The sequence below is a fragment of the Poecilia reticulata genome, linkage group LG7 (genome assembly GCF_000633615.1).
Source record: "Poecilia reticulata strain Guanapo linkage group LG7, Guppy_female_1.0+MT, whole genome shotgun sequence".
Taxonomy (NCBI): domain Eukaryota; kingdom Metazoa; phylum Chordata; class Actinopteri; order Cyprinodontiformes; family Poeciliidae; genus Poecilia; species Poecilia reticulata.
Genome location: NC_024337.1, coordinates 29,915,556 through 29,939,960, shown reverse-complemented (window position 1 = coordinate 29,939,960; position 24,405 = coordinate 29,915,556). Strand labels below are relative to the sequence as shown.

General features: G+C 39.1%; 5 protein-coding genes across 7 annotated transcripts in view; 3 read left to right on the top strand and 2 right to left on the bottom strand.

Annotated features, from left to right (window-relative positions):
- Positions 1-4,708, top strand: part of LOC103468036 (vesicular inhibitory amino acid transporter-like) — a 5,703-nt gene extending 995 nt beyond the window's left edge. The window contains exon 2 of the mRNA XM_008414872.2: positions 1,671-4,708. Within this exon, the coding sequence (XP_008413094.1) occupies positions 1,671-2,858 (1,188 nt within the window). The 3' untranslated portion in view covers positions 2,859-4,708. The remainder of the gene's footprint in view (positions 1-1,670) is intronic.
- Positions 4,709-5,186: 478 nt separating this feature from the next.
- bpifcl (BPI fold containing family C, like) lies at positions 5,187-10,052 on the top strand. Its single transcript, XM_008414870.2, has 16 exons — positions 5,187-5,338; positions 5,437-5,565; positions 5,868-5,979; positions 6,117-6,245; positions 7,416-7,571; positions 7,667-7,730; positions 7,834-7,894; positions 7,991-8,082; positions 8,188-8,364; positions 8,472-8,531; positions 8,699-8,866; positions 9,071-9,138; positions 9,225-9,267; positions 9,337-9,397; positions 9,555-9,631; positions 9,712-10,052. The coding sequence occupies exons 2-16, from the start codon at positions 5,466-5,468 to the stop codon at positions 9,787-9,789; spliced, it is 1,446 nt and encodes a 481-aa protein (XP_008413092.1). The 5' UTR covers positions 5,187-5,338; positions 5,437-5,465; the 3' UTR covers positions 9,790-10,052.
- A 565-nt stretch (positions 10,053-10,617) lies between these two features.
- LOC103468034 (PRELI domain containing protein 3B) lies at positions 10,618-15,688 on the bottom strand. Its single transcript, XM_008414869.2, has 6 exons — positions 15,553-15,688; positions 13,868-14,036; positions 13,686-13,775; positions 12,873-12,943; positions 12,604-12,706; positions 10,618-12,479 (listed from the first exon to the last, which is right to left on the bottom strand). The coding sequence occupies exons 1-6, from the start codon at positions 15,582-15,584 to the stop codon at positions 12,363-12,365; spliced, it is 582 nt and encodes a 193-aa protein (XP_008413091.1). The 5' UTR covers positions 15,585-15,688; the 3' UTR covers positions 10,618-12,362.
- Positions 15,689-16,567: 879 nt separating this feature from the next.
- On the top strand, positions 16,568-18,208 carry atp5f1e (ATP synthase F1 subunit epsilon). The gene is made up of 3 exons (XM_008414866.2): positions 16,568-16,678; positions 17,014-17,135; positions 18,025-18,208. Coding segments are annotated over exons 1-3 (156 nt in total). The 5' UTR covers positions 16,568-16,646; the 3' UTR covers positions 18,027-18,208.
- Positions 18,209-18,313: 105 nt separating this feature from the next.
- LOC103468032 (piezo-type mechanosensitive ion channel component 2) overlaps positions 18,314-24,405 on the bottom strand; it is a 42,024-nt gene continuing 35,932 nt past the window's right edge. For all 3 annotated transcript variants that reach the window (XM_017305802.1, XM_017305801.1, XM_008414867.2), the window contains exons 48-56: positions 23,946-24,104; positions 23,678-23,825; positions 22,855-23,043; positions 22,613-22,705; positions 22,013-22,182; positions 21,041-21,157; positions 20,384-20,463; positions 19,983-20,208; positions 18,314-19,714 (exon numbers count right to left, since the gene is read on the bottom strand). In XM_017305802.1, the coding sequence (XP_017161291.1) occupies positions 19,462-19,714; positions 19,983-20,208; positions 20,384-20,463; positions 21,041-21,157; positions 22,013-22,182; positions 22,613-22,705; positions 22,855-23,043; positions 23,678-23,825; positions 23,946-24,104 (1,435 nt within the window). In that variant the 3' untranslated portion in view covers positions 18,314-19,461. The remainder of the gene's footprint in view (positions 19,715-19,982; positions 20,209-20,383; positions 20,464-21,040; positions 21,158-22,012; positions 22,183-22,612; positions 22,706-22,854; positions 23,044-23,677; positions 23,826-23,945; positions 24,105-24,405) is intronic.

The window sequence follows — 24,405 nt, the reverse complement described above, 5'->3', positions numbered from 1 at the left end:
GCCAGCCCAAGGAATAGGCGAAGCAGGCAGCTCCCACTACAACAGTGCAGGGGAATAATCTCACAGGTCAGGTGGAGAATTAAAAACGTTTTTTGAGTGAAGCTGGGGTAATCCTGGCATTCAGGATGTTAAATATTAGTTTCATCAGTTTCTCTGAATAAATTATTTAGGTGTTTAGTCTTCAGCAAGCCTACAAGAAAACAAAGTATAAAATTACAACTTCAGCAAAAAATAATGTTTGGATTTGTCTATTAAATATTTTGGGATAGTATTAAAAAATAAAAATAAAAAAAAACAGGATTAAGGTGAGGTATATTAAGAACAAACATTAAAAATACAAATATACTTTGTCTTAAGTGCGATGAGTAGGCCTCTATATTTTGCAACTCAATTCAAGCAAAACAGTTTAAAATGTAAAGTTCGCATAAAATGCTGTGAAAGAAACAAATTGAAGACAACTGTAGCTTATCACTGAGTATTTTTTACAGTGTATATTGGTAGACAAGACGTTCCAACATATTAAATTAAGAAAACATGACTGAAAAATAAAGCCATGTGCAATATATTATCATACAACTATGTACTTTCAAATAACATACTTAGTTACAGCAAAAGTAAAATGTTTTCAATAACAGTACAGTAATGGGTTTTAAAGCTACGTTGTATTTTATTTTAATGTCTTTTTTTACATCTTCTTATTGCAAGACTGAAATTATATAAATGATTTATTTCACTCCTTTTAGGTTTTTGTAACAAATTTACAGCGAGGAGTATTTATTTCAGATCATTTACAATTAACAACAACAACAAAAAAATAGAAATGTACAGAATCCAATTCACTGAGACATTCAGCGCTGTTATATATCTTGGTTAATAAAAGTGTTATTTATTATATTCTGGCTGGTAAATGCTTTCCTTAATAGTGGTTATGTTAGATTCATAAAACAAAAGCTTTAATAAAACACTAAATCTGATTAGGGCCCCAAACTTACTAGGATCGTCTCTGCATGCAGCTGCACGAGGCCTGCCACGGGACAAAAGGAGTCACCTTGATTTGACATTTTTACATTTGAAACATTCTCAGACAGTCGGAAATGTAAGATTGAAATACGTTGTTTATGTAGCACTGAAGCAGGATTTTAAAAAAAAACTGGGGGGTGGATTTTGGTCGTAATTAAATGCAGAACAATTTCACGCTGCATTCGCGCTTTGTGCGTGAGTCCACTGCGGTGAGCGGCTCTCGCGGTTTATTTATTCAAATCTTTTTATCAGCGGAGCTCCAGGCAGGGCCTGGTTGACATCGATTGGCACGAGGTGCGCTTATCGACGTCTTCATCAAGTTACAATTACAGTCAAAAGGGGGAAAAAAAACATAACAATTAAAAAAAAAATAAAAATAAAAATATAACATTTGAATGATTCGACGTGGCGCTGACCAAATAGGATGTGGAAACGCATTGTTCATTAACAATAACAGATTGCATTATTTATTTATTTATTTTTTATTATTATTATAATTCTAAAGCCCATTCGATGAATGTCTTAAATCGTTATTATGTCAGATGGGAGCAGAGTGAGTAAGCCCGCCGCTGCCTGCCCGGGCTGATCGGCCTGTCACTGCGGTGCGGGGCCTCGCTTATTATCACTGAGCTGCGCTTCTCTGTCCGCAGGGCATGTTCGTCCTCGGCCTGCCGTACGCCATCCTCCACGGCGGATACCTCGGCCTCTTCCTCATTATCTTCGCGGCAGTGGTGTGTTGCTACACGGGCAAAATCCTCATCGCGTGCCTGTACGAGGACAACGAGGACGGCATCAAGGTGCGCGTCAGAGACTCGTACGTGGACATCGCCAACGCCTGCTGCGCGCCCCGCTTCCCCGCACTCGGCGGCCACGTGGTGAACGTGGCCCAGATCATCGAGCTGGTCATGACGTGCATCCTGTACGTGGTGGTCAGCGGCAACCTGATGTACAACAGCTTCCCCGGCTTCCCCGTCTCCCAGAAGGCCTGGTCGGTGCTGGCCACGGCCGCGCTGCTGCCCTGCGCGTTCCTGAAGAACCTCAAGGCCGTCTCCAAATTCAGCCTCCTGTGCACGCTGGCGCACTTCGTCATCAACGTCCTCGTGGTCGCCTACTGTCTGTCCAGGGCGCGCGAGTGGGCGTGGGAGAAGGTCAAGTTCTACATCGACGTGAAGAAGTTCCCCATTTCCATCGGCATCATTGTGTTCAGCTACACCTCCCAGATCTTCCTGCCCTCCCTGGAGGGGAACATGCAGAAGCCCAGCGAGTTCCACTGCATGATGGACTGGACCCACATCGCAGCCTGCGTCCTCAAGGGCCTCTTCGCCCTGGTAGCCTACCTGACCTGGGCGGATGCCACCAAAGAGGTCATCACAGATAACCTGCCCTCGACCATCCGGGCTGTGGTGAACCTCTTCCTTGTCGCCAAGGCGCTCCTGTCCTACCCTCTGCCGTTCTTTGCAGCTGTAGAAGTTTTGGAGAAATCACTGTTCCAGGACGGCGGCAGAGCCCTCTTTCCTGACTGCTACGGCCCGAGCGGGCAGCTAAAAACCTGGGGTCTTGGCTTAAGAGTAGGCCTGGTGGTCTTTACCCTGCTCATGGCCGTCTTTGTTCCGCATTTTGCCCTGCTGATGGGTCTAACTGGAAGCCTGACGGGTGCAGGCCTGTGCTTCCTCCTACCGAGCCTCTTCCACCTAAAGCTCCAGTGGAGAAACCTTCTGTGGCACCACGTCTTCTTTGACGTCTCCATTTTTGTTATTGGGGGCATATGTGCCATATCAGGCTTCATCCACTCCATTGAAGGGCTCATAGAGGCCTACAAATACGACATCCATGACTGAGAGTGGGAGGCCCACAAAATACAAGGTTTTGACCGTCTGGACTTTAAAAGGAGAATAATTTGTGTGAAATGTATTATCTTTTTATTTTTGCCTTCGTGATAATGTGCAATAAAGAACTCTATTCGCCGATGAGGCACAACATTATGACCACTGAGAAGTAAGGTGAAGGGCACTGATCAGCTCATCGTCGTCATTCCTGTTGGTGGGTGGGATGTGTTCTGTAGCAAATCAACATTTTGTCCTCAAAGGTGGGTCAAATTATGGTGAGGTGTTTCCAGCTTTCAGCTGGAGTTAGATTTGACGTCATCTATATGGGTTGTTGCCCAGGGCGGTTTTAGATATGGGGCAGCACAGGTACTAAATTAAAATAAATAGATTATCAGTCAGTTGCACCATAATTGCCTTTATGCAACAGCAGTCATTGGTGATTCGACACCCCTGTGTGCTGATTAGCTGGAGCCTGGTCTAAATGTTTCAATGCCAACATTTGAACATGCACTGATTTTCTAATTTGAAACTACAACACATTTAAGTCAATTTTGTTGTTTGTCATTGAAATCCATTCTTATACTTCAGTGTTCAGCTCATTCTCTTCTGCTTTAGGCTTATTGACATTTCCTCCAATGTACTTCCCTTCTAACAAAGGGTGTTATAACTACCCTTTTGACTTATTGGCTCTACATTAACTTAACTCGCTTGGTCTTTACTTTGTCAATCGTTAATACAAAATTATTATTATTATTATTTTATTTTTTTTACCAGCAGTAGTACTTCTACCACATTTAGAAAAGTTTAACATAATGAAACAAGCAAAGACAATGCGATGCTATAGGTAATGTCCAGCTTTGGTCCTGCCATCCACATGGATGTTCTTTGACACGTACCCTTTCATGGATGCATTATTCTCTGATGGCTGTGGTCTTTGTGGAAATGCTACAAAGCAAAACCGGTTCAGAAATTGCTTGAGGAACATAAGTCAGAGGTGTTGACGTGGCCTCTGAATTCAACAGATCTAAATCCAGTCCAGCATTTGTGTGATGTGATGGACAAACAAGTCCAAGTTGTGGAAGCCCCACGGCCTGCAGATACCACAGTTCACTTTCAAGGGTCCATTGCTTTATAAGTCAGGGATGTTTTGGCAGCAAAAATCAGGACCAACACACTATTAGTCGGGTGGTCATAATGTTATTCCTAATCGGTGTTGTGTAAAGTAGTTTACTCATTCCAAAAAAAAAAAAAAAGTGTTTCATTCAGCGGACAGAGAGGACACAACCTCCGCACCAGAAGAAGAGGGCATTAAAGACTCTGTCCATGTGTTGATCTTTATGCAAAGATTCAGTGAAAATGTCAGTAAGTGTGTCAGTGTTCGTATCCGAGGAATGAAATATGTGGAAAAACAATGAAGTCAATATGTTATCGTTGGTTTTTGAGCTGCTATAGGTATCGATAATCAGAGAAAACAACAGCCACTCATCAGATCAGATGGTGCTCTATCAACCATGATATAAACCATGAATATCTTCTGTGTAGTGGTCTAAACAGAATGAATACATTTCTGTTGGGATTTGTAGTTTCTTCTTCTTCTTTTTTTTTTATATATTCTGAAGTCCTTGTTTGTTTCCTCTGTGTTTTCAAGTGTCGTTCTGGATGGAGTGAAATCAAGTGCAGGCAAGTGGATCCTAACTGTGTAATATTGCAAAACAACGACTAAAAAGATGCGTGTCTGATAATATTCTGTTCCTATTGAACGTGTTCTTCATTGTGATTTGTTGGAACTACTCATGGTGTGTGAGATTAAGAGTATTTGTTGAATTAAGAGGTAAATAAATGAAATATTTTATGGCTGGTGACTCTAATGTTTCATTGCTTAGAGTCATTTCCACAGAACACTTTTGAACTTCCGTTCTGAATGGTTAATTAAGCTTCCTCTTTTTTTGTAGTGTTAGCACTCAAAGACTACAGGTTTAGTGTGTTCTAGTTCAATACATTCCTGATAGTCTAATCTACTGCATTTAAGCAAAACATTCACACACCCATCCCTTTACAGCACAGACATTTAAAGTCAAACAACAACCACTATTTTCATCTTAAAGATAACAAAGAACTCTTTCAAATTACCGGTCATACCAATTGTTCAAACGATGGGAAAAAATATAATTTCCTGTTTGTTAGTTAATGCTTAAGTCTTAAACAGTTGGTGTACTTTTGATAAGATTACCTGCACCCACTAGCTTAGAAGCAACACAGGAACATTAAACTTGTGACTTTCAGTTCCTCATACCATCATAGACAACTATCCCCCTGCTATTGTCAGGTGTCAGCCAGTTTCACTTCTCATCAACGCAGTGCAGGAAGTACAAGTCGCACGTCTTCGCTTGTCTGCAGCCACAGTACGAACAGGCTGAGTTCTCATCCAGATCAAAATTCTTCTGCAAGAGCTTTTTTATCCAACTTCATCCGCCATCTGTGCCTCGTTTCAGGTATGTTATCAATGTCACTTTTGCTTTTCAGAGGCTTCGAAACATGCCGGAAAGGACTGAGCTGTTGTTCAAACTGATTTTCATTTGTCGTTTTACAGGTAAGGGAGGCACAGGAGAAAAAAAGAAAATGCTTCCATGTGTGATAGTAGTTTTTGTGCTCCTGTCGTGCGCCTGTGGAGAGAACCCTGCAGTGCAAGTCATCCTGACAAACAAAGGGCTTCAGTACGGTAAGGGGATGTGAGATGCTCTCAAACCACCCAAATGTTTGTAATTGCTGTTAATCATTGACTATATCACAATCATAGACTTTATAACAAAATATGTGCTGCTTTTCTGGGAAAGGCCTAAAGTTTTTCATCCATCCATCCATTTTCTTGCACCCTTGTCCCTTAGTGGGGTTGTGAGGGTTGCTGGTGCCCATCTCCAACTCCTAAAGTTTTTGTAGTTATTCAAATATTTCTTAGTTTGTTCAGCAGCTTAGTTTGTTCAGCATATGTCCTGCTCTGCTATATATGCACCGTTGTTGCAGGAAAACATGAGAGCACCGGATGGATTCAGGAGAAGCTGGAGCAAATAACCTTTCCTGACATCAGTGGCAGTGTTGACATCTACATCGGACAGATTTACTACACACTATCAGGGTAGGATTGTGTTTTCACAGTAACATGAAACAGCTCGTGTGTCTATTGGTTTGCCATGTTTTATTCATATAACTGGCAGATATCCCTGACTTCAACGTTCATTTCTACCCATGTTTTTTTTTTCTCTTGTGTTTTAGTGTGACTATAAAAAAGTGCGACCTTCCAGAGCCTAGCGTAGAGTTTGTCCAGCAGAGCGGCTTGACGACATCGATAGCAGGTCTCAGTTTTGCTGTTGCCGGGGACTGGAGTAATCGGTTTGCTTCTATGTAAGTTCTGATTCCTTTTTGACCTTCAACGCTTCGATTAGAACATGAATGGCCCCATCTTTCCCTAAGACTCGTTGCATTGGTGCTTTCATAGGATACAGTTTTCAAGACATCCTGACCTTCCAAATAAATCAATTTTTCCAGTTAGTTAGCCAGTTGTTAAGAGGAAGACAGTCTTCATTGCTTTTGCAACTCTACCAGGAAATTATTTTATCGCAGTGGCATCTTAAAACAATTTTGAAAATCTTTTTTTAAGTTTTCTTTTTGCTACAATGAGGAAGTTTGTGATTTATTTTACTTCCTGTTTCTACCTTTGTCTTTCATATCAAGTTTAGCATAAAAACTTAGAACAGAAAATAACATTTAACACAGTTTTGGTAAGATTTAGATTCTGAATAGCCTCAAGTAGCAAAATGATAGCACTGAGAAAATGAAGCGCATTATTGTGAGCATAAAGTAAAACTAAGCTACATTTTACTAACATTATTTCAGTGCCTTTCCAGAACATCCACATCCCTTAAAATTGTTCCCATTTTGTCCCATTGACTTCAAATTTCTATTTATTTTATAAGAATTATATATCAGAGGCTAACATAAAGTCACAGAAGTGAAAGGAAGAAAAAAAATACGTACAGTAGTTATTGAATTCACAAAACAAAAGTTGAAAAGTGTGGCCTGCATGTGTACGTGTGTCGCACACCTTATTAAAATCTGATGATCTTATGAGACTCCTGAGGAGGAAATGGATCTATCTGGTCACAGATCTCTTCCCTCATTCAAAAAAAAAAAAAAACAAAAACAAAAAAAACACGACTGTCATAAAAAAAAATCCCCGTTTGCAGTTTCCTGCAATCCAACTAGTGAACACAGCAAATGAGGAAGAAGGATCTCTGCTCAGATGACACCAGAATGCAACTTTTTTGACCCACATGTAAAACCTTGGTGAAAAAAAACAACACTGCACATTACCCTGAACATGTTGAGCCACATGTTGAAGCATCATGCTTTTTCTCAGGGGAGAGACATAAGTTATTTACGTACACGTGCTCAAAATCATATATATGTTGATTATTATTTTTATATAAAAACGTGCTAAACAGCATTAGTATTTGACTAAAGCTTGGTGAGGTATGGAGCAGCACCACTGATCTTCATCTTTTAAATCTCCAGACATGACAGCGGATCATTCGACATGGCTATATTTAACATCGACGTGACCTCTGCCGTGCAGCTTGGGAGTGATGCTGGGGGGCGTCTGTCTGTCACCAGCGTCAACTGTAAAGCTTCGGTCGGAGATGTTTCCGTACAGTTCCACGGTGGAGCCAGGTACAGAGAAAAATAAATAAATAAAATAAACAAAGGGATTTATCTACCTTACTGAGATGCCAGGTTGTCAAATCTGTTTTCTTTCATGTCCACAGTTGGATTTTTCAGCCATTTGTCAAGTATTTCAAAGGACATATTATTGGAATAATACAAAGTAAAGTATGTATTTCAGCAAGCCGTTCAAACATATTATTGATATTATACTACTTAACCTGACCACACTTTAAATACTAGCTTGTTCTGTGGCTTGTTTTGTACTCAGATCTGTCCTGAAGTGGAGGACACCATCGTGAACTTAGACCACCATCTACAGGCCATGAACGGTACTGCAACATCCTTTAAATAGACTCTTCAAATTTAATTGAACGACTCAAGATTACTGATTGAATTAAAACAATACTTTTTATGTATTGTGTCAGTTTCCTTTGACGTAAACGAAGTTCTTAGCTTTGACGTCCCTCTCACTGGCAACCCTGACATTGAACCTTCGAATATGAAGTTAGGGTTTAAGGTAAGGCAGGGTAACCAGGACCCAAGCTACAGGATCTGTTTCTATGTGGCATTATGAACATGTATTCATGTTTTATGACACATTGTGTGACCTTTTCATTTGAAGGGAGAGTTCCACAGCATCAAAACTCACACAGAGCCTCCATTTGTGGCCCAGGAGTTTGTCTTGCCTGAGCTGGCAGGTTATATGCTGTCAGCGGGCTTATCAGAGTTCACGGTGAACTCTGCCTCATTTGGGTACTTCTCAGCAGGACAGCTCCAAGCCTTCATCAATGACAGCATGGTAGGTGCAGCCACAAAGAGAGAGAGAGAGAGCAGAGGAAGAAAATATTGTGAATTTGTATTCGCGGATTTCTCGGTTTGCCAATGCTTCATGGTTTACGGTTTCAGATACCGCCATATATTCCTTTCCGCCTGAATACCTCAGCAATGGGAGGTTTCATCCCTCAGGTAGGCTTGTCTGTTTCAACTTAGATACATAGGAGTATCAATTAAGTTTTCTTCCTTTAAACTAAGTATTCTGAAACGTTTCCCTCTCTCTCTCTCTCTCTCTCTCTCTCTCTCTCTCTCTCTCTCTCTCTCTCTCTCTCTCTCTCTTTCTCTCTCTCTCTGTCCAGCTTCCCAAGATGTATCCGGGTTTGCTGATGAATCTTCAGGTGAATGCCAGAGATGCTCCAATGTTTTCCTTCCAGCCCGGCTCTGGCGTCCTGGATGTCCACATTTGTGTGAAGGCCTCTGCCACTGAATCCAATGGTACACAGGTCCCGCTGTTCACACTCTACATTGTAAGTGCCTGTGCTGTTTTACCAGAGAGAATGACCAAATGAATCATGTTATGCACCCTTGCCTTCTAATTTTACACTATAGTGCTGGTAACCCAAATATGAACTGATTTCTACTTTCAGTCTGCTGATATTTCGCATGCCAATCAGCTGGACTAATTCAAAAGAAATAAATAATTTAATAATCCCATATTGTTTTTCTTCAAGGACTCAAGTTTCACCGGTAAAATGATGATTGGCGACGGAAAGCTGAAGGGCTCCATGATGTTGAATAAGTACGCCTTAAATATGTATCAGAATGAAATATTTGACACCCAAAGTTTTAGCGTCTCTCAACGTTAACAACACTGCTCCCTTTTAGCGTTACCTTGACGCTGGGCTCAAGTGAAATTGGAGACTTTAAGGTAAGTGGCAAGTAAAAGTAGGTAATTTGATTTTGGTTATGGTGCAATATGCCATGTTTCTGTTTGCAGACTGATGCTTTGGAAAATGGAATAAAGAGTGGGATGGTTGTGGTCTTAGGCAAACTGAACGGTGAGTTTTAGTTAAATCAGTTTGCTCACTGCTCATGTTCTCATGACTGATTTTGACTTCATTAAGTCTTACATGTAATAGCAGCAAATACATATATTTTAAATATTTAGATTAGATGCTGTTAAGCATTTGTGTCATAAAATGCATTTTGTTTCAGCAAAACTGGGAGAAGGGATCATGTTACCAAGAATAAAACACGCACAACTGGTCAACACGGTCCTGAAAATGCAGAAGGTAAGCGACTTACATTCATGCTTCTTTGATTAACACAAATGTTTTTTTGCCTGACGGATCATTGTCTGTCTTCCAAACAGGGGTTTGTAGCCATTTATTCAGATGTGCAGATTCTGCAGACAGACAGAAGCTCCTACTTATCAACATCATACCTGTGAAACATTTTTTTTGTTCTTGGCTCACACTCCAAATCTGAACCGCTTTAACTGATCTGGTTTGAATCTCTCTCCACGAGAGAAATGCATCTTTGACTGGAATATAAACCTGAATCTACCACACAATGCATATTAACACATAAACAGAAAATTAACATATGTAAAAAAAATATGACCATTCGTCTGGTCCTGAGCAAGACAACTGACCAACAACTGGAAGCATCCTGTTTGTATTCGTTTCATAATAAATATTGATATGCTCCCTACATTGTGTCATGGTCTTTATCCGAACACTGCAACCTTAACATTATTGATTAAGTTGATCAAAAACCCATTTACATCGAGTCATTTTCATTCATAAATGCTGAAATACTGTAATTCAAAAATGTTATATTATGTTCCATTTTCCCAGGGTATAAATATGACATAGAGCTCAATTCTTTTAACCAATATGCTGGACTGGAAGAATCAGTTTCTTTTGAGCAGGATGATGAGATAGAAAAAAAAGTCTCCAAATCTTATTAATCTTGTTATAAAATCATTGCAAAAAGTGGGATTTGGGTCAACAGGTCTCCATAGCAACTATTAGAAACCTACTCGCTGCTTTACTTGCATCTTTTTTCTGTATTTCCTTCATGAAATTGTTTTTCACTTTTTAGGACTTTTTTATGAAGAAAAAAAAAACTTATTACTGAGTGGATTTATTTCAGTTCTTATAAAACTCCATTTAAAATTTAATTAAAAAATTTATCTTGCAATCTAAAAAAGAAACCATTATGAATCATCTATTTAAAATAGTAGAGACAATTCAAAAAGCAGATTCCACAGCACTGACGAAACAATGACATCTCTTTTATTTTTGAAACAATCCAGTGCTCACTCTTGTTTCTGGTACACGTTTACATTCTTGGAATGTAGCACCATGAAAATATAAATATGAGTCTATGAGTATTTACAGCCGATGTTAAAACGTTCCCCATAGAAAAAAAAAATAAGCACTACTTTTATGAAACAAGACACCGTATTCAGAGGAGGATAACATGATGGAAACAGTTTGTAAAATATTACAAAAAAAAAAAAAGATGTTTTGAATTGGTAGCTGGAGTGAAAAAGCCCAGAATTGATAATGAGATCGGACCGACTGTAGACTGGTGACGTTACTAACCTCTCATAAGGGAAGAGCTGAATTCTGTAAGAGCATTAGTCTAAACAAACTTCCATTTGCACAAATGAAAATTTTACAGTGAGAAGAAGGAAGTCCATGAAGAGTGCTAAAGTAGACGGACCAAACATCCACCTAGTTTATACGGGTCTCCTCCACTCAGCTAGAACCAAAACTGAATAAAACACCCGCTTCATATTATACACAACGAGCAATTCAACAGTCTTAACAAGTATTCAACGCAACAAAAACAATACTGACATTTACAAACAGGAAGATGAAGTGGTCAAAGCATACAGAGAGGATAATGTCACAAAGTTCAAGCGTAAGCTGGTATTAAATGAGTAAAGTTCTTTGTAACTGATGTTGGCACAGTCAGTGCAGAGATCCTCCGCTGACATTAGGGAGAATCAGCAAAACGCCGAACCCACTCCTTCCATTTTACGTTTGTTCCCTTCTGGGACCTTCTTCCACTTATAAAGTTTACATACTGAAAATAAGTTAAACATTCAAATATGAACATTCTTAAATTGTAACATGTAAACCATACAGCATATCCTCACTGTAGAATGGAAGGAAATCTTTTTTTTTTTTAATAGATCAGACAGACTGCAAAAAGAGGAGACCAATCAACTATGCTGATAAACCAGCACCTGCATCACATTGTAATCATTTTGATTCTCTCTCTTTAAGGAACAATACTCTACAGCGCCACCTTCTGGCTCATGGTTGGCTTTGGACCGCTGCAATCAGAGCACATCTGCAGTGTCAGATTTCTACAAGTACATAGAGAACCTGCCTTTTCTATCACCGACTCGACCTCTTTAGTACCACAAGACTAGATCCAATTTAAACACACCCTGTTGCACAAAATACAGGAAACAGAGAAACGTAACCTCAAAATATGAGCAGCTGAGATTTTTTTACTTCCAGTTGCTCCTACAGCCTGTCTGCTCTGACAGCTTTTAGAACTGGATGAAGTCAGTCTAAAAATGCTTTGAAATAACAATGAAATGTTGCAGCCGGAGAAAAACGAGGGGGACAGAAAAGTTTGCGTTGCTGGGTGGATGTGTAGGCACAGTGTGAATCATTTTTAAAAACACCTCCACGTCACAAAACGACAGTCCTGTGAGCTTCAAGTTCAGTCTGAATCAACCCTGTTTTTCTAAACCACCTCAGTGTTCCCTGATATTCTCCTCAGAAACGAGTGGAGACGGTCGGTGCAGATTTGCTGAAGAAAACCAGACCAAGTTCTCGTGGAAAATCCAGACAAGCGTGTGTGGGACCAGAGGACGGGACGGTCGGTTTTAGGCTGTTTTGGCAGATTAGAGGGAGGGGAAGGTGGGACATGTTTCAGTCTGTCAGTTAATGGTGCTGGAGTAAGCAGAAAATACATTAAAAAGAAATGCAGGGGTCATTTTTCGGTGACAGCAGCTGCCATGGGAACGCGCATGGAGCCACAAGCAGTGGCTGCTAGCTCCTCGATCTCAGTGTTCAGCCGTCTGATGACCCACTCCATCGCCTCCCGACCCTGAAACAAATGTTCACACAAGTCACAAACAACAGGAAGCACAGACTCTTGACGTAAAAGAAACACCAAGACAACTTTGTTTTGGTGTTTTGTTTAAAAAGATTAAAAAAAAAAACAGACTCACCTTATTGGCGTTGACAGATATAGTGTTAGCCATGAGTCCCTCTAGATAGCTGCTCAGACTGACACCTTTTACACTGATCAGCGCCTCCTGAGTTAACACCGTTCTGAAAGCACAAAGCAAACCAATGCAGGTTATAAAAAGCACAACCATCACTGCTTGTCGTGTTATAGAGATCATATACATTAGGACAAAGATGTGAGAAATAACATATTTTGGGCAAATGTAGTGCTTCTGGCTACGGTGTACACAAGTAAACCTAAGTCACTTACTTTCCAGGGTCTTCTGGATGCGGCTTGTATGTCAACTTCTCATCGACAGATACGAGGTTAGTGAAGGAGATCTAGGCAGATGAAACGGATACAATTAATGGTTTTAAAAAGCAAAATGTTGAAACAAATCTCAATTAAATTTCCATCCGAGAGAGCCTAGAAAGAGTCATTTTCTAACATGGTTTGCTCCCACCTCCAAAAATCTTAAAAACAAAACAGATGCTGGTCTTTATTCCACTTGATCATTTTTTTTTTACCTTTGCAGTTTTGCACCCGACTCTTTAGGGAGTGTCAATATGTGTCACTTCAGAACAACATTAGAAATGTCAGACCTGTGCAGTAAACTTTTTGTATCACATGAATATTGTCTGAATGCCTAAATCTACTCAAATAGCCAACTATTTGCAACAAAAAGATATTATGTTATAATTTAAAACTAAGAAATGTTTTTACAACATGTCAAGCATCTTCCAATAGAACAAGTGCATTAATTAGGATTTTTTCGTTATTACCATTTTCCAATTTTCTCAAAAAAATAAATAAAGAAAGAAAATTCCATAACGCACCAAAATGCTCAACTCAGAGAAAAAGTACACGCAAATTACTAAAATACTGTAAATATTAAGAAAGGGAACATGGCTGCAAACTGGTGAAGGGTTTAAATGACCAGCAGCCAACAAAAACTGAGGCCCTTTGACCCCCAAAATGGGATCTAAATCTACTTAGGACTCAAGCTTGAATACATTAATTTGTTCCTCTAACTTGGACCATCCAGAATGTGCAACTCCACACATTCATATCAGTTCTACTTACATTTGTTGACTGCAGCTCAAATGTTTTCTGCTTGGGGTCCACGACTGAATGCTCTTGAACATACGTGCATGTTCTCGTTACTCCAATGATCTGAAAGCAAAGCCACCTGTCAAGCCTGATGCAGACGGAAGAACTTGGAATGTGATTAAAGTCAAAAGTGTCTCATAGATGAATAGACATACAGATTTTGCTATGGCGGGAAGCCCCCACTCTGTGCTGAGGAGTCTTGTGCTGTGTAGCCGTCCATCTGAGTCAACATTTCTGTCCAGAACGTCAACACCAAACACACTGGGGTTCATCGGGTTGGGGTACTTCTGCATCGCTGCCTTGGTCACCGTCTCCCATGGGTGACTGGTAATATGAAAAGAAAGAGATTATGTTTATTACAGCTTAACGTGTACAAAAAGACTTGAGTTGTTGTCTTCTATCCAGTTTTCTGAACTATTTTAAAATAAGCAAAGAATTTACACCACGATTAAACAAATGGGTACGAAATGGAGTCGAGCCTGGGAGGTTGCTTAACAGCATTTATGCATTAATTCACACCAGCAAGGGGTCATTTTTTAAACTGTTTTGAAAATCAATCATTTTTAATTTTCAACAACCTAATGTCAGAAAAAGTGGTTGTGTTTGTCCAGTTAAACAAAATCTGCCGGAAGCTGACTCCCTGTCTAGCTTGACCATCTCAGATCAGAATTAAATTACAGAGGGGAAGATAATTGTGCATCGTGCATGAGTAAAAAGAAAAATGGAAGGACAACATGTGCAATGTGTGGGTACAAACTGACCCAAAGCGTATGTATTGTAAACAATCTATCTAAATATCAATAATTGTAGTTTGTGCCATGCTTATGTTGCACTGTTTTCTTCAGAACTTGCCAGATGTTATTTTCTTCTTCTCTGCATTGCTGTTTTTCCTTTTTATATACATTTTTCTGAACTGATCTGGATGTTTTCTATCGGTCAAATAATAATTCAGTTTGACATTATATTTACTGGATAACATAACAGCACACATTTTAAACTATCAATATTCACTCATAGTATTTTTGCTTTGCTTTAGAAAAAACCGGTGTCTACTAAAAGATTGTTATGTCACAGGAACACAGAACTGAATCAATCGCAGCCCGACTGGCCGTTTCCAGGCAGCAGTGCGGCGCTCCTGCGCACTGCGCAGACTCACAGCATCACTAAGTAGCAGCTCACCCAGAAACTTCTAGAAATGGAAAATAACACAAACCAGACTATTGTTCTGCATCTAATTCAGGTCAGCCTCCTGATAGGTTCAGAGTGTAATTTAATCCTGGCTTATTTGATGGATGCGCCTCTGCTCCAACACTGCATCACGCCGACAGTTATGTAACAGTGATAAATGCTATACATAATGTTAAACTGGCCGCCGTGGAGGCAGATCTGAACCCGCGATAAAAATAAAAAAAAACGATATGCGAAAACCACCCGAATTCAAGCAAAACACACGAAAACACCAGTTAATTTTAAACAATGTGACGAAACTTAACAAAAACTGGGGGGAAAAAGAGTTTAGAATAGAAAACTGAAGCTGTCGGTGTGTTAACTCGGCTAACTATCGGTTTACTCCCACTCAAGAAAGACTTCATAAGCTAAAAAGCCTAAAGTATCTCATGCTAGCCATTATAATACACACATGACTGATAAACAACTGGCAAGACACTTTAAACCGCTTTAATTCCAGTTACCTAACTTCTCCACAACCTTAGCTGAAGAAGCTAACAACGGTAGCGGTTAAAAAGAAGGAACAACTAAAACTGGTTACACAATAGACAAAACCATAGCTCCGCATGGACCGGGGCTGGTCAAATATCTTGGCAGGAGGAGAGGTACTTACTTGAAAATGTGCTCTGACGCCCAGATCTTCATTTTTACAGGCTTTTCCGTCAGAAGCTCGGGAGCCGGTGACTAGAGACAGCGTGACCGAGAGGGGGAAGGACGCAACCGACTAAAGTCCTGCTTTGGGTGTTTGTAGCTGAACAGCGATACTGCCCCCTGGTGGTAGAACTGCATACTTCACAGCGTTATCCAGAACAATCTACAATTTATTTAATTAATTTCCTTTTTTTTCCTCTCCAACAGATAAAAAATAAATAGGCTACCGTTACTCACTACGTGATTTTATACAAATTCAGTCTAAATTTAAGATTTCTGCCAAAAAATAAATGGTATATTTAAGTGTATTCAATATAAGGGTTATTATAGCTAAATAGTTTTGCTCTAAATTGTGAAAAAGCAATCTCAATATCTCTAAAATGAAAACTGAGCGTTTATAAACACTCTATATGTAAACGCATTCTAAAATAAAATTAAGTTTGGATTTTTTTTAATTTACAATCTCAGTCAAAACAAAAATAAACCTAATTTATATATACAACATTGCAAAGGGTTTGCAAATAAAAAAGAATGGGTTCAAGTTTAAAATGAATTAAACTTTTTTTTTTTTTACATCTAGCAGTAATATACACAAACACAAATATACACAAGCTATATTTAAAATAATACATAATTCAGCAAATTATGCATTTTTAAAATAAATAATAATACTAAAAATAAAATCAAGTACTGAAAAATAAAATGAAGAACCATGAGAATAGAATAGAATAGACGATTTAAATTACAAACTCTTTGTTCACATCATAAAAGAAAAAACAGTAGTAGCACTGTATGGGGTGGCCCGTAACATTGCACATGAATAAATGTGCTAAGATAATATTTTACAGTCAGTGGACTGCATGAAGCGGAATCAATTATGTAAGAGATCTTTGTCTTGTCAGTGTTTGAAGGAGCTTCTGTTTAGGGATGTGCGACTGCCATCTCTGTCAATCGTTGCCAGACTCGCTCCCGATTGGACAAAGAAGACCTGGCGTGTATGATATGACGTCATCACGCACTTTCCCGACCTGTCCTTGAAGTCACGGAGCAGTCAAAATGGTTGCATACTGGAGACAGGCAGGCCTGAGGTAACAAAATTATGTAAAATTTATTTAGTGGGTGATTCTTTGGAAACTGTGATATGTACCATAACTTGTTCGTACAAGTAAAAGTATCTTCAAGTGTTGTTTCGTCTTTATTTGATTTGTGTAGTTCTGCTCCATGCTATTAGCCTCAGTTAGCTTTGATGTTTAACCTACCGATTTGCACGGGTTCTAATTAGAGTTAGACTGTCAACAAAAAATGTTGACTGGCTCTTTTAGGTGCATTTGTAACTTGAAACACATGGAACTGCCTTTCCGGTCATAATTAGACATAGCATATGTTGTTTAGCATTAAGCTAACCGGTGTGTCCTTCATGCAGCTACATCCGCTTCTCCGCTATCTGCGCCAACGCTGTGCGGGCTGCGCTGAAGCCGCAGTTCAAAGGCGAGGCACTGAAGGCCGCAGAAGCCAGCGTCAAAGTCATCAAGCCAAAAACAGCATGTAAGTTCATAAAAAATACAACCGGTTAGAGAGTAGCTCTTTTCATCCTTATGTTAGGATTAGGTCCACGAGGGTGACAACGAGCAGCTTTTATTCAGGTTCTAACAGCAGAATTTGAAGTCATTGTGAAATTCACAACATTCAATGATGCATTCTACCCACCCAAGACTTTCAATTAGCTATTATTAGTATTATTCATGGGCTGTCTGTTGGTAGTGATCAAAACTTTTCAGATTTGTTTGACAAAACAAATATCAAATATAACATTGAAATGATGCCAAATTCTTGTGTGTAGGTTAAAAGTATGTTTTAAGATTTGAAATTGTCTTGTAATTTCTCTTTAAATTTAATCAGAAAATTTGACCCATAATTGCTAAAAAAAAATGCTTCATTAGATTTTTTAAAAATATATATTGTACTATAAAATCTCAAGCAAGCTACTTTTTAATAAATATTTTAGTCAGTTAATTGGCTTGCAATTGTAAATAAAGCAAAAGGTATCATCTTTTCTCATTATACAGACGGTGTAAAATATCTTCTAGTACATATTAAAAAAATTGTGTAAAAGGGCAGTATTTCCTCCCAGTTGTCTCTCAGAACAGTGGTTTGATTAATCACACATAGTAATATATTTTAAGCTTTCATTTTTTGCACATTTGATGATTATGGCTCACAAGTAAAGAATCTCAAATTTAGTGTCTCAGAAGATTAGAATACTGTGAAAAAGGTCATTATTGGAAACTCAATTAGTGTACTTGAGTGGATGTTCAAAAACAATACAACCAATACATTGCTCATCTTTGAAATATAGACTCGTCTGTCATCACTTCCAAGTGGGTTTTTAAAGGGATGTGTGTTAATGTTTCTGTCTTTCTTTGTTTCTTCTCAGGATGTGAAACTGTGGTGTAAATAGTTTTTTTGTTCCTGGATTGTGAAGCCCTGCTGCCCTCCTGTCCTTCAAAACATGGAGAAGAAAGGAAGAAGAGTTCGAAAACATCTAGATGTCACATTAAAGACTGGGACCTGAATGAAATTGTTCTTTGTCATTTGTAATTAAAAATGAGTACCTCGAATCCTGTTTGCCTCTCGGGTTTTCAGTTGGTGCCTAAAGTCAAGAGGTGCAGAATGAGATGCTGAGAAATTTTTGTGTAACAAGTTTTGGTATTTAATATTTAATGAGTGTATATGGACATGTACAGAAATGTATTTACAGAGGCATGAGTGCTTTAATACATTCACTTGTCCAAGTTTGGTGTTTAACATGAGAAGGATCTGCAATAAATACCATCAAATCCTGAACCCAAAACCATCAGACACACATGCACTGCAAAGTAAACTGTATGTCAGGAACTCTTGACCGATTATTAAGTTGCACAGACAATTGTTAAATGTGTAATTTGGTTCTGTTGTGAATGCCTGGTTAAAGTCTGACTTGTTCTGTAACATCTCTGACTATTTTCCCCTACTGTTCCAGTAGGTCTAACTTTCTCCAGAGTTTTATTAAGCATGAATGAGAAGAAAATTGAGGAGTTGGGAAAAATCCAGCTATTGAAGGTTTCAAGTCAAAATTAAAAATCTTAGTTCACACTTTGCATCAGTTTTGTTAGTTTGAGTTTTGTCAGTAAAGTCAGTTAAATATTAACATAGATCATTTTATTCCATGTAAGCTATATTGGTGTAAATGTACAACTCAGGTTAACTGGACATAAGGAATACTTTATTCTTATAACATCTGCCCTTAACTGGTATGGCTCATGTATCTAAATTATATAATTTCCCCCACATAACACTTTAGCATGGAAGCAGTGTTTTTAATCTTACTAAAATAAAACAAATGTACATTTTATTTTGTGTGAACCAGGAAGATAAGTGCAACAATCATGGCCTACATTCATCTATGTGTCCATTACACCAATTATAGACTGAAACACAAAACATGTCTTTTTTTTTTGTTTTGCTTTAGCCTACTTCAAAAACTTCTACATCAGTTCAGCTGAAATTTAACAAAGACCTAAATATTAGAGCAAAGAATATTCCACAATACAAGACTACAATAATTTTGATTGTTAGTCTTTTTGTTGGGAAAGGATTGAAGTCCTTATAGAAAAAAATTATCAGGACTTTGAGAACAATCTTTTCTGTATTAAGAGCTATTTTTGCTTTTCTACATGTACAAGTTGGAAAACCTGAAGAAAAGATAAGTCTAGCTGCATAGTGTGCTTGGTGGTTCTTACTACTAAAACTACTGTCTTTGCTCCACCCTAAGACTACCTAAAAATGAGCACTTTCAACCCTAGTAACAGAGGCTGGGTGGGCGTTCTGAGTCCTAGCTGTCTTTCTCTCTGGTCATCTTGATCATGGTCTCTGGCGATCGGTAGAGGAAGATGAGTTTCTCGAACAGCGTCTCCTCCAGCTCCATCTCTCCGGTCTCCCGCACCACGAAGATGTCCGTGCACAGCTTCAGGACTCTGTCCACGCAGGGCAGCTCCTCAAACATGATGGAGCGAGAGATCCCGTTGAAGAACTCCCGGACGAACTTACCGATGACGAGAACCACCGACATGTACAGGCCGACAATTCTGCAGCCAACAAAGAAACGAAAACACTTCAAATTAAGAATCACATGTCATTGTGCTTTGTCTGTTCTAAATCAAAACAACTGCAATATTATTTATCAAAAACGGTTTGAATTATTCAATCAGCCAAAATAAAGAATCTGGTTAGTTGTTAATGTGCTGCATGATTAATAATACAAATAAACATTGACCAGATTATATTACTGAATGTCGGTATATTTTTCGGTGAGTCCCACATCTTTTTTCTTTTTTTTTTGTTTTTGCTACATACCCATGTCCGGCCAGAAAGCCCAGACTTGAAGGGCTGACCTTGTCATTGAACACCACAATCTCGATGTTGTGGCATTTCTGTTCGCCGGAGGTGAGAACCGAGGAGCACTCCTCTACCACCCACCACTGACCCGCCTCCTTGTCCGACGTGCCTTTGACCTGCTGGAGCTTGATGGACATGGGCCGGAAAAAGGCGAGTCCACGGAGGTCCGAGCGCTCGGATGAGTCTGAGGGAAACGTGCCGAGGAGAAAGTCAAGTTCTAGATTCATACCAGATAACTATCAAAATAAAGTATTGCACCAATCATGTGTTGGCCTAAATCGTAAACTTAAGCAACATTCTCAGGGGCAAGTTATCGTTCAGAAATGACCTCTAACCCCTCTCAGTGCACGGTTGCTTACCTACTGACATCCTGGTTGCCATTTTGGATTCTAGTCCTTTGGGACCTCGTATGTATTTTGGCAGAAGAGAATGAATTATCCTTCAGGAAAGAAGACACAAATAAACACCTTTATTAATAAGTATTTAGCTTATTTACTTTGGGTCAACATCATTAGCTTTTTCTTCTTTTGGTCTTTCCTTTGGTTTGTTATTTTGTTTGTATTTCCTTTGGATTCCTCTAAACCACCTTGTTGCTGAAAATGTGCTATACAAATAAAATTACCTTTACCTTTTTTTTTGATTCACATGAACTGTCTTTGTCTGCCTGTATCTATAGATATCTTATTATGATGCGTTGAATTTGGCTTTTTGCAGATAAGTCGGTATAATTAATCATCATAATGTAAAGAAGTTTTGGGCTGTACATAACCGATCCAATCTGGTTGTGTCCATGTTTTGCAATCTAACCACAGTAAGAAAAACATCTAAAGTAGTGAAGTGAAATGAAATGGAGTTTTGCTGGTTTCATTGCTCTATTGAAGCAACATTAAAGCTGGATGGAGTGTCAGGATAATATAAAAGCACCTCAGGCTTGTAAAGTTTCACTTCAGAACAGCAGTGAAGAGGGTAAAAAGCACGTGAAGTCCAGCTGGTTGTGCCGTTATAGAGGGACTCACACAGGTTTGTTGCTGTTGCCTTTGAGCATTTGGACAATCCCGTCCCTCAACGCCATGTCCTCAAACTTCACCGTGTGTTCTCCCACCGCCTCGACATTCATTGATATGGACGCATTCCTGAGGAGGAGAGCAACACAAGCAGCAAACAATAATTATCTGTGAGGTTATGCAGTTTGGTAACATAAGATGCCACGTTTATGAACACCTTCAACACCAATTGATGTTGATTTTAATTCACACAGCCCCACTTGTCTCCTTTAAATCATACCGGTGCCTACTCAGACACAGCCTACAGAAGACGTATTTAGATTTTATAACTAATAGTTTACTCAGAGGGAACATTTGCTTTGCCGTGGTAATTAAAGGCACAGAAACACAGCAAAGAAACAAAAATATAGACGTAGACAATCAAACATTAATCATTACGGTTAAGTGCAAATTATGAGTTTTGCATGTAGTTAATAAATTTACTTGAATATTATGCGATCCGGCCGTCCGCAAAGGTTTAAAGTTCTGTATAAAAATGGCAAATCTATGCCAGAAAAAATGTTTTTTGGATATGATGATGGGGGGTTTAAGGCATCCACTAAACAATTTCATTTTTACACATCAGTGTTATATGACATTTGTTGTTGTATTGGGCATTAAAGGGTTAAAAATAGTTTGATCTGGACCGAAAAGTATTTGTGTAAGAGAGAGTTGCTGGACACTATTCCTGGCATTACCAATTTTAAACAGTTTTAGTTTTTTTGTAGAAAAACTGGAATAGAAAGATGATGACACAAAATGAGGAAATTGAGTCAAAACTGCAACACTCATCAAAACAGAACTGGTACAAAACCATGCTATGTGTTTAATATGGAGGGTTATTTTGCCACCATAAGCTCTAGTTCGGTAAATCCAGGCATTTGCAAATGAAATACAAATACACACAGCGGGAAAAAGCAACCGAGTGTATTTGCGCGGTCGAACCTGAGCAGTGTCCAGCGTAAACTCATGTATATGTGAGAAGAGTTGCTCAGTTCCTCGATCATTGCTGCTCGACTGGCGGGGCTGATGGTCCAAAGCAGACTGGCATCACTCTTGATTTTAGCGGCGACAATGTCCTCGGCTTCATAGTTCATCAGGAACTGCATGGCACCCTGGAACGCACAGCGAGAGCGAACGGACTTACACCTTCTAATGGGTCTCAAATAAATGTCTGACACTTGAAATGTCTCAATTTTATTTAAAAAAAATAAATAAATCAGCCACTGTTAATTTTCAACGTAGACAATCAAATCCTCATCTAAGTCCTTCAAATGCATTTATGGTTTGATTTGTGCATCGATTCTCACCTCAAACAGGATTAATATTGTCTAGACAAATGTGCTGAATATCTAAATAAATATTAGATCTGTTTTTTTAATTGTTTAGAATATGTTTTTTTCAATGTTAATCACAAAAAAGTAAAAACGAATGGTACGTTGTGTTGGTTATAGTCCGTTTTCTACTGGTTTGTAGAGTTTTCCTCTGCTCGTCATCCCATGCAGGGGATTTGTTTGACTTTGCAGTAAAGTGAACATGTCTCACTGGATGAGTAGCATAAACTTTTGTGAGTCGGTTGAATCCGGCTTCGGTGTATGCGACCAAGTTCTGCTCCTGAGCGGTCATGGAGAACAGAGGCTGTAAAAAGACACACCAGACAGAGAAAGACATTTATCTACCAACAGTACGTCAAAGTCGATTCACACTTCAAATCAGGCAGTAAAATGATAGCTTCTAAGTCTTTCTGTGCCACAGGAAGAATCTTAGCAGACGGAGCTGGTGCTGACCTCATATCCTGCGATGCTGAGCTGGATGGAGACGTCTAACGGCTGATTGGTCACTCCGACTGCTGACTGGACCAGAGACATGAAGAGGAGTGGGAACCACATGATGCTGATCAGGGCAAAGATTATGAAGCCACCCATCCCATATTTGACCACTTTCTTCTTCTTCTGCCCTGGAGGGTGTGGAAATTTCTGGAAAATTGAAAACAGCTGTTTAGCTTCTCCTTATGTAGATTAAAACTCCTGCAGACTCATAAACTTAAAAATTCATCGCGCTACATGAATCTACTAGAATGCATTTGATCTTTCTTTAAAGAGACAAATAATGTCTAATCACTCCAACTAATTGCTTTATGCACTTTTACTAATAACTTCATATAAGTTTAAATCAGTGCTACCATAGTAACTGTGACCTGCAGTGCCTGAAAAAGTATTCGTACCACAGGAGCTTTTTCACTTTCTGGAATTTTAATGGCAAATTTCAATTAATTTTGTTAGGATTCAGGTGACAGAGCAACGAAAAGCAGAGTGTGATTGTGAAGAGGAAGTTATTTTTAATTTTTAACAATAAAAACCTGATCCTTATGGAGTCCATATTTGTTCAACCTCTACGTGAATGCTTTGTAGAAATGCCTTCACTGCGGCTGCAAATCTTTTAATGTGTGTCCATCACGTTTCAGCCTCTAAAATGAACATTTAGAGGCTGAAAGTTTTATCCATTATTCTGTGGAAAATTAGCACAGTTATGCGTTATTTTTTGTTGTTCGATCACACAAAATCCAAATAAATGTACATTTGTGGTTATGGAAGCAAGGCACACTCTTACCTTTTCAGACTCTCTCCAGCATTTGAGGATGAATATGTTAGCGTAGATATCTTCAACACAGATCCAGCTGGAGAGAGACAGAGTGGTGTCGGTCCAAACCCAATCCATCACGGCCCTCAGCTCAGTGAGGAAAGGAACCATCCGAAAGCTGAAAGGAGAGAGTCGGGCAGTCATTTGAAAAAGCAAACAAACAAACAAAAAGCAGATATATTTTAAAAGCTACAGTGTTTCTACTTATGCCTGAGGTAACTGCTGAAAGAAATCGTACCCCTGAAAGAGAAAGAGGTTGAGGTAGTTGTAGTTCTTGGTGAGGAAGTTGCCCAGGATGCGGTTTGGGTAGCCGCATTTGATCTGATAGGCAGACAGTCCGAAGTAGATGCACTTCACAAAATACCAAAGCTGAGCAATCGGGTTACTGTTGAACCTCCTGGAGCAGACAGAGATGAGCAGAGACATCAACCATCTGAACGCCATCTTTTTATTGCCAAGCGACAGATTCACTGCCTGAGTTTATTATGACAGAAAATAAACAGACTCAGGTGTCATAAAAACCCTTTCATATAAAAAAAAGTGTTATTTATGTCAGTCCAGCCCCTTCCTCTCTTTGCTTTTAAAGTTGTGTCTTTCTTCAGGAGTTTATAAATTCTTAAAGCGATACAAACCCAATCTGTACTTCTCAGGTGATTAGCTTACAGGGATAACTACAATGCTTAAAATTATTGAATATA

What these genes read in the sequence shown, in the direction of transcription:
- LOC103468034 (XM_008414869.2), bottom strand. Translation starts at nt 15,584, where the DNA reads ATGAAGATCTGGGCGTCAGAGCACATTTTCAA. An exon ending in TTGAGCTGCAGTCAACAAAT is followed by an intron (nt 12,944 to 13,685) that starts GTAAGTAGAACT and finishes TCATCTGCCTAG; the next exon opens with ATCTCCTTCACTAACCTCGT. An exon ending in CATCCAGAAGACCCTGGAAA is followed by an intron (nt 12,707 to 12,872) that starts GTAAGTGACTTA and finishes TTGTGCTTTCAG; the next exon opens with AACGGTGTTAACTCAGGAGG.
- bpifcl (XM_008414870.2), top strand. Translation starts at nt 5,466, where the DNA reads ATGCTTCCATGTGTGATAGTAGTTTTTGTGCTCCTGTCGTGCGCCTGT. An exon ending in AAACAAAGGGCTTCAGTACG is followed by an intron (nt 5,566 to 5,867) that starts GTAAGGGGATGT and finishes CCGTTGTTGCAG; the next exon opens with GAAAACATGAGAGCACCGGA. An exon ending in CAGTTCCACGGTGGAGCCAG is followed by an intron (nt 7,572 to 7,666) that starts GTACAGAGAAAA and finishes TCATGTCCACAG; the next exon opens with TTGGATTTTTCAGCCATTTG.
- atp5f1e (XM_008414866.2), top strand. Translation starts at nt 16,647, where the DNA reads ATGGTTGCATACTGGAGACAGGCAGGCCTGAG. An exon ending in TGGAGACAGGCAGGCCTGAG is followed by an intron (nt 16,679 to 17,013) that starts GTAACAAAATTA and finishes TCCTTCATGCAG; the next exon opens with CTACATCCGCTTCTCCGCTA.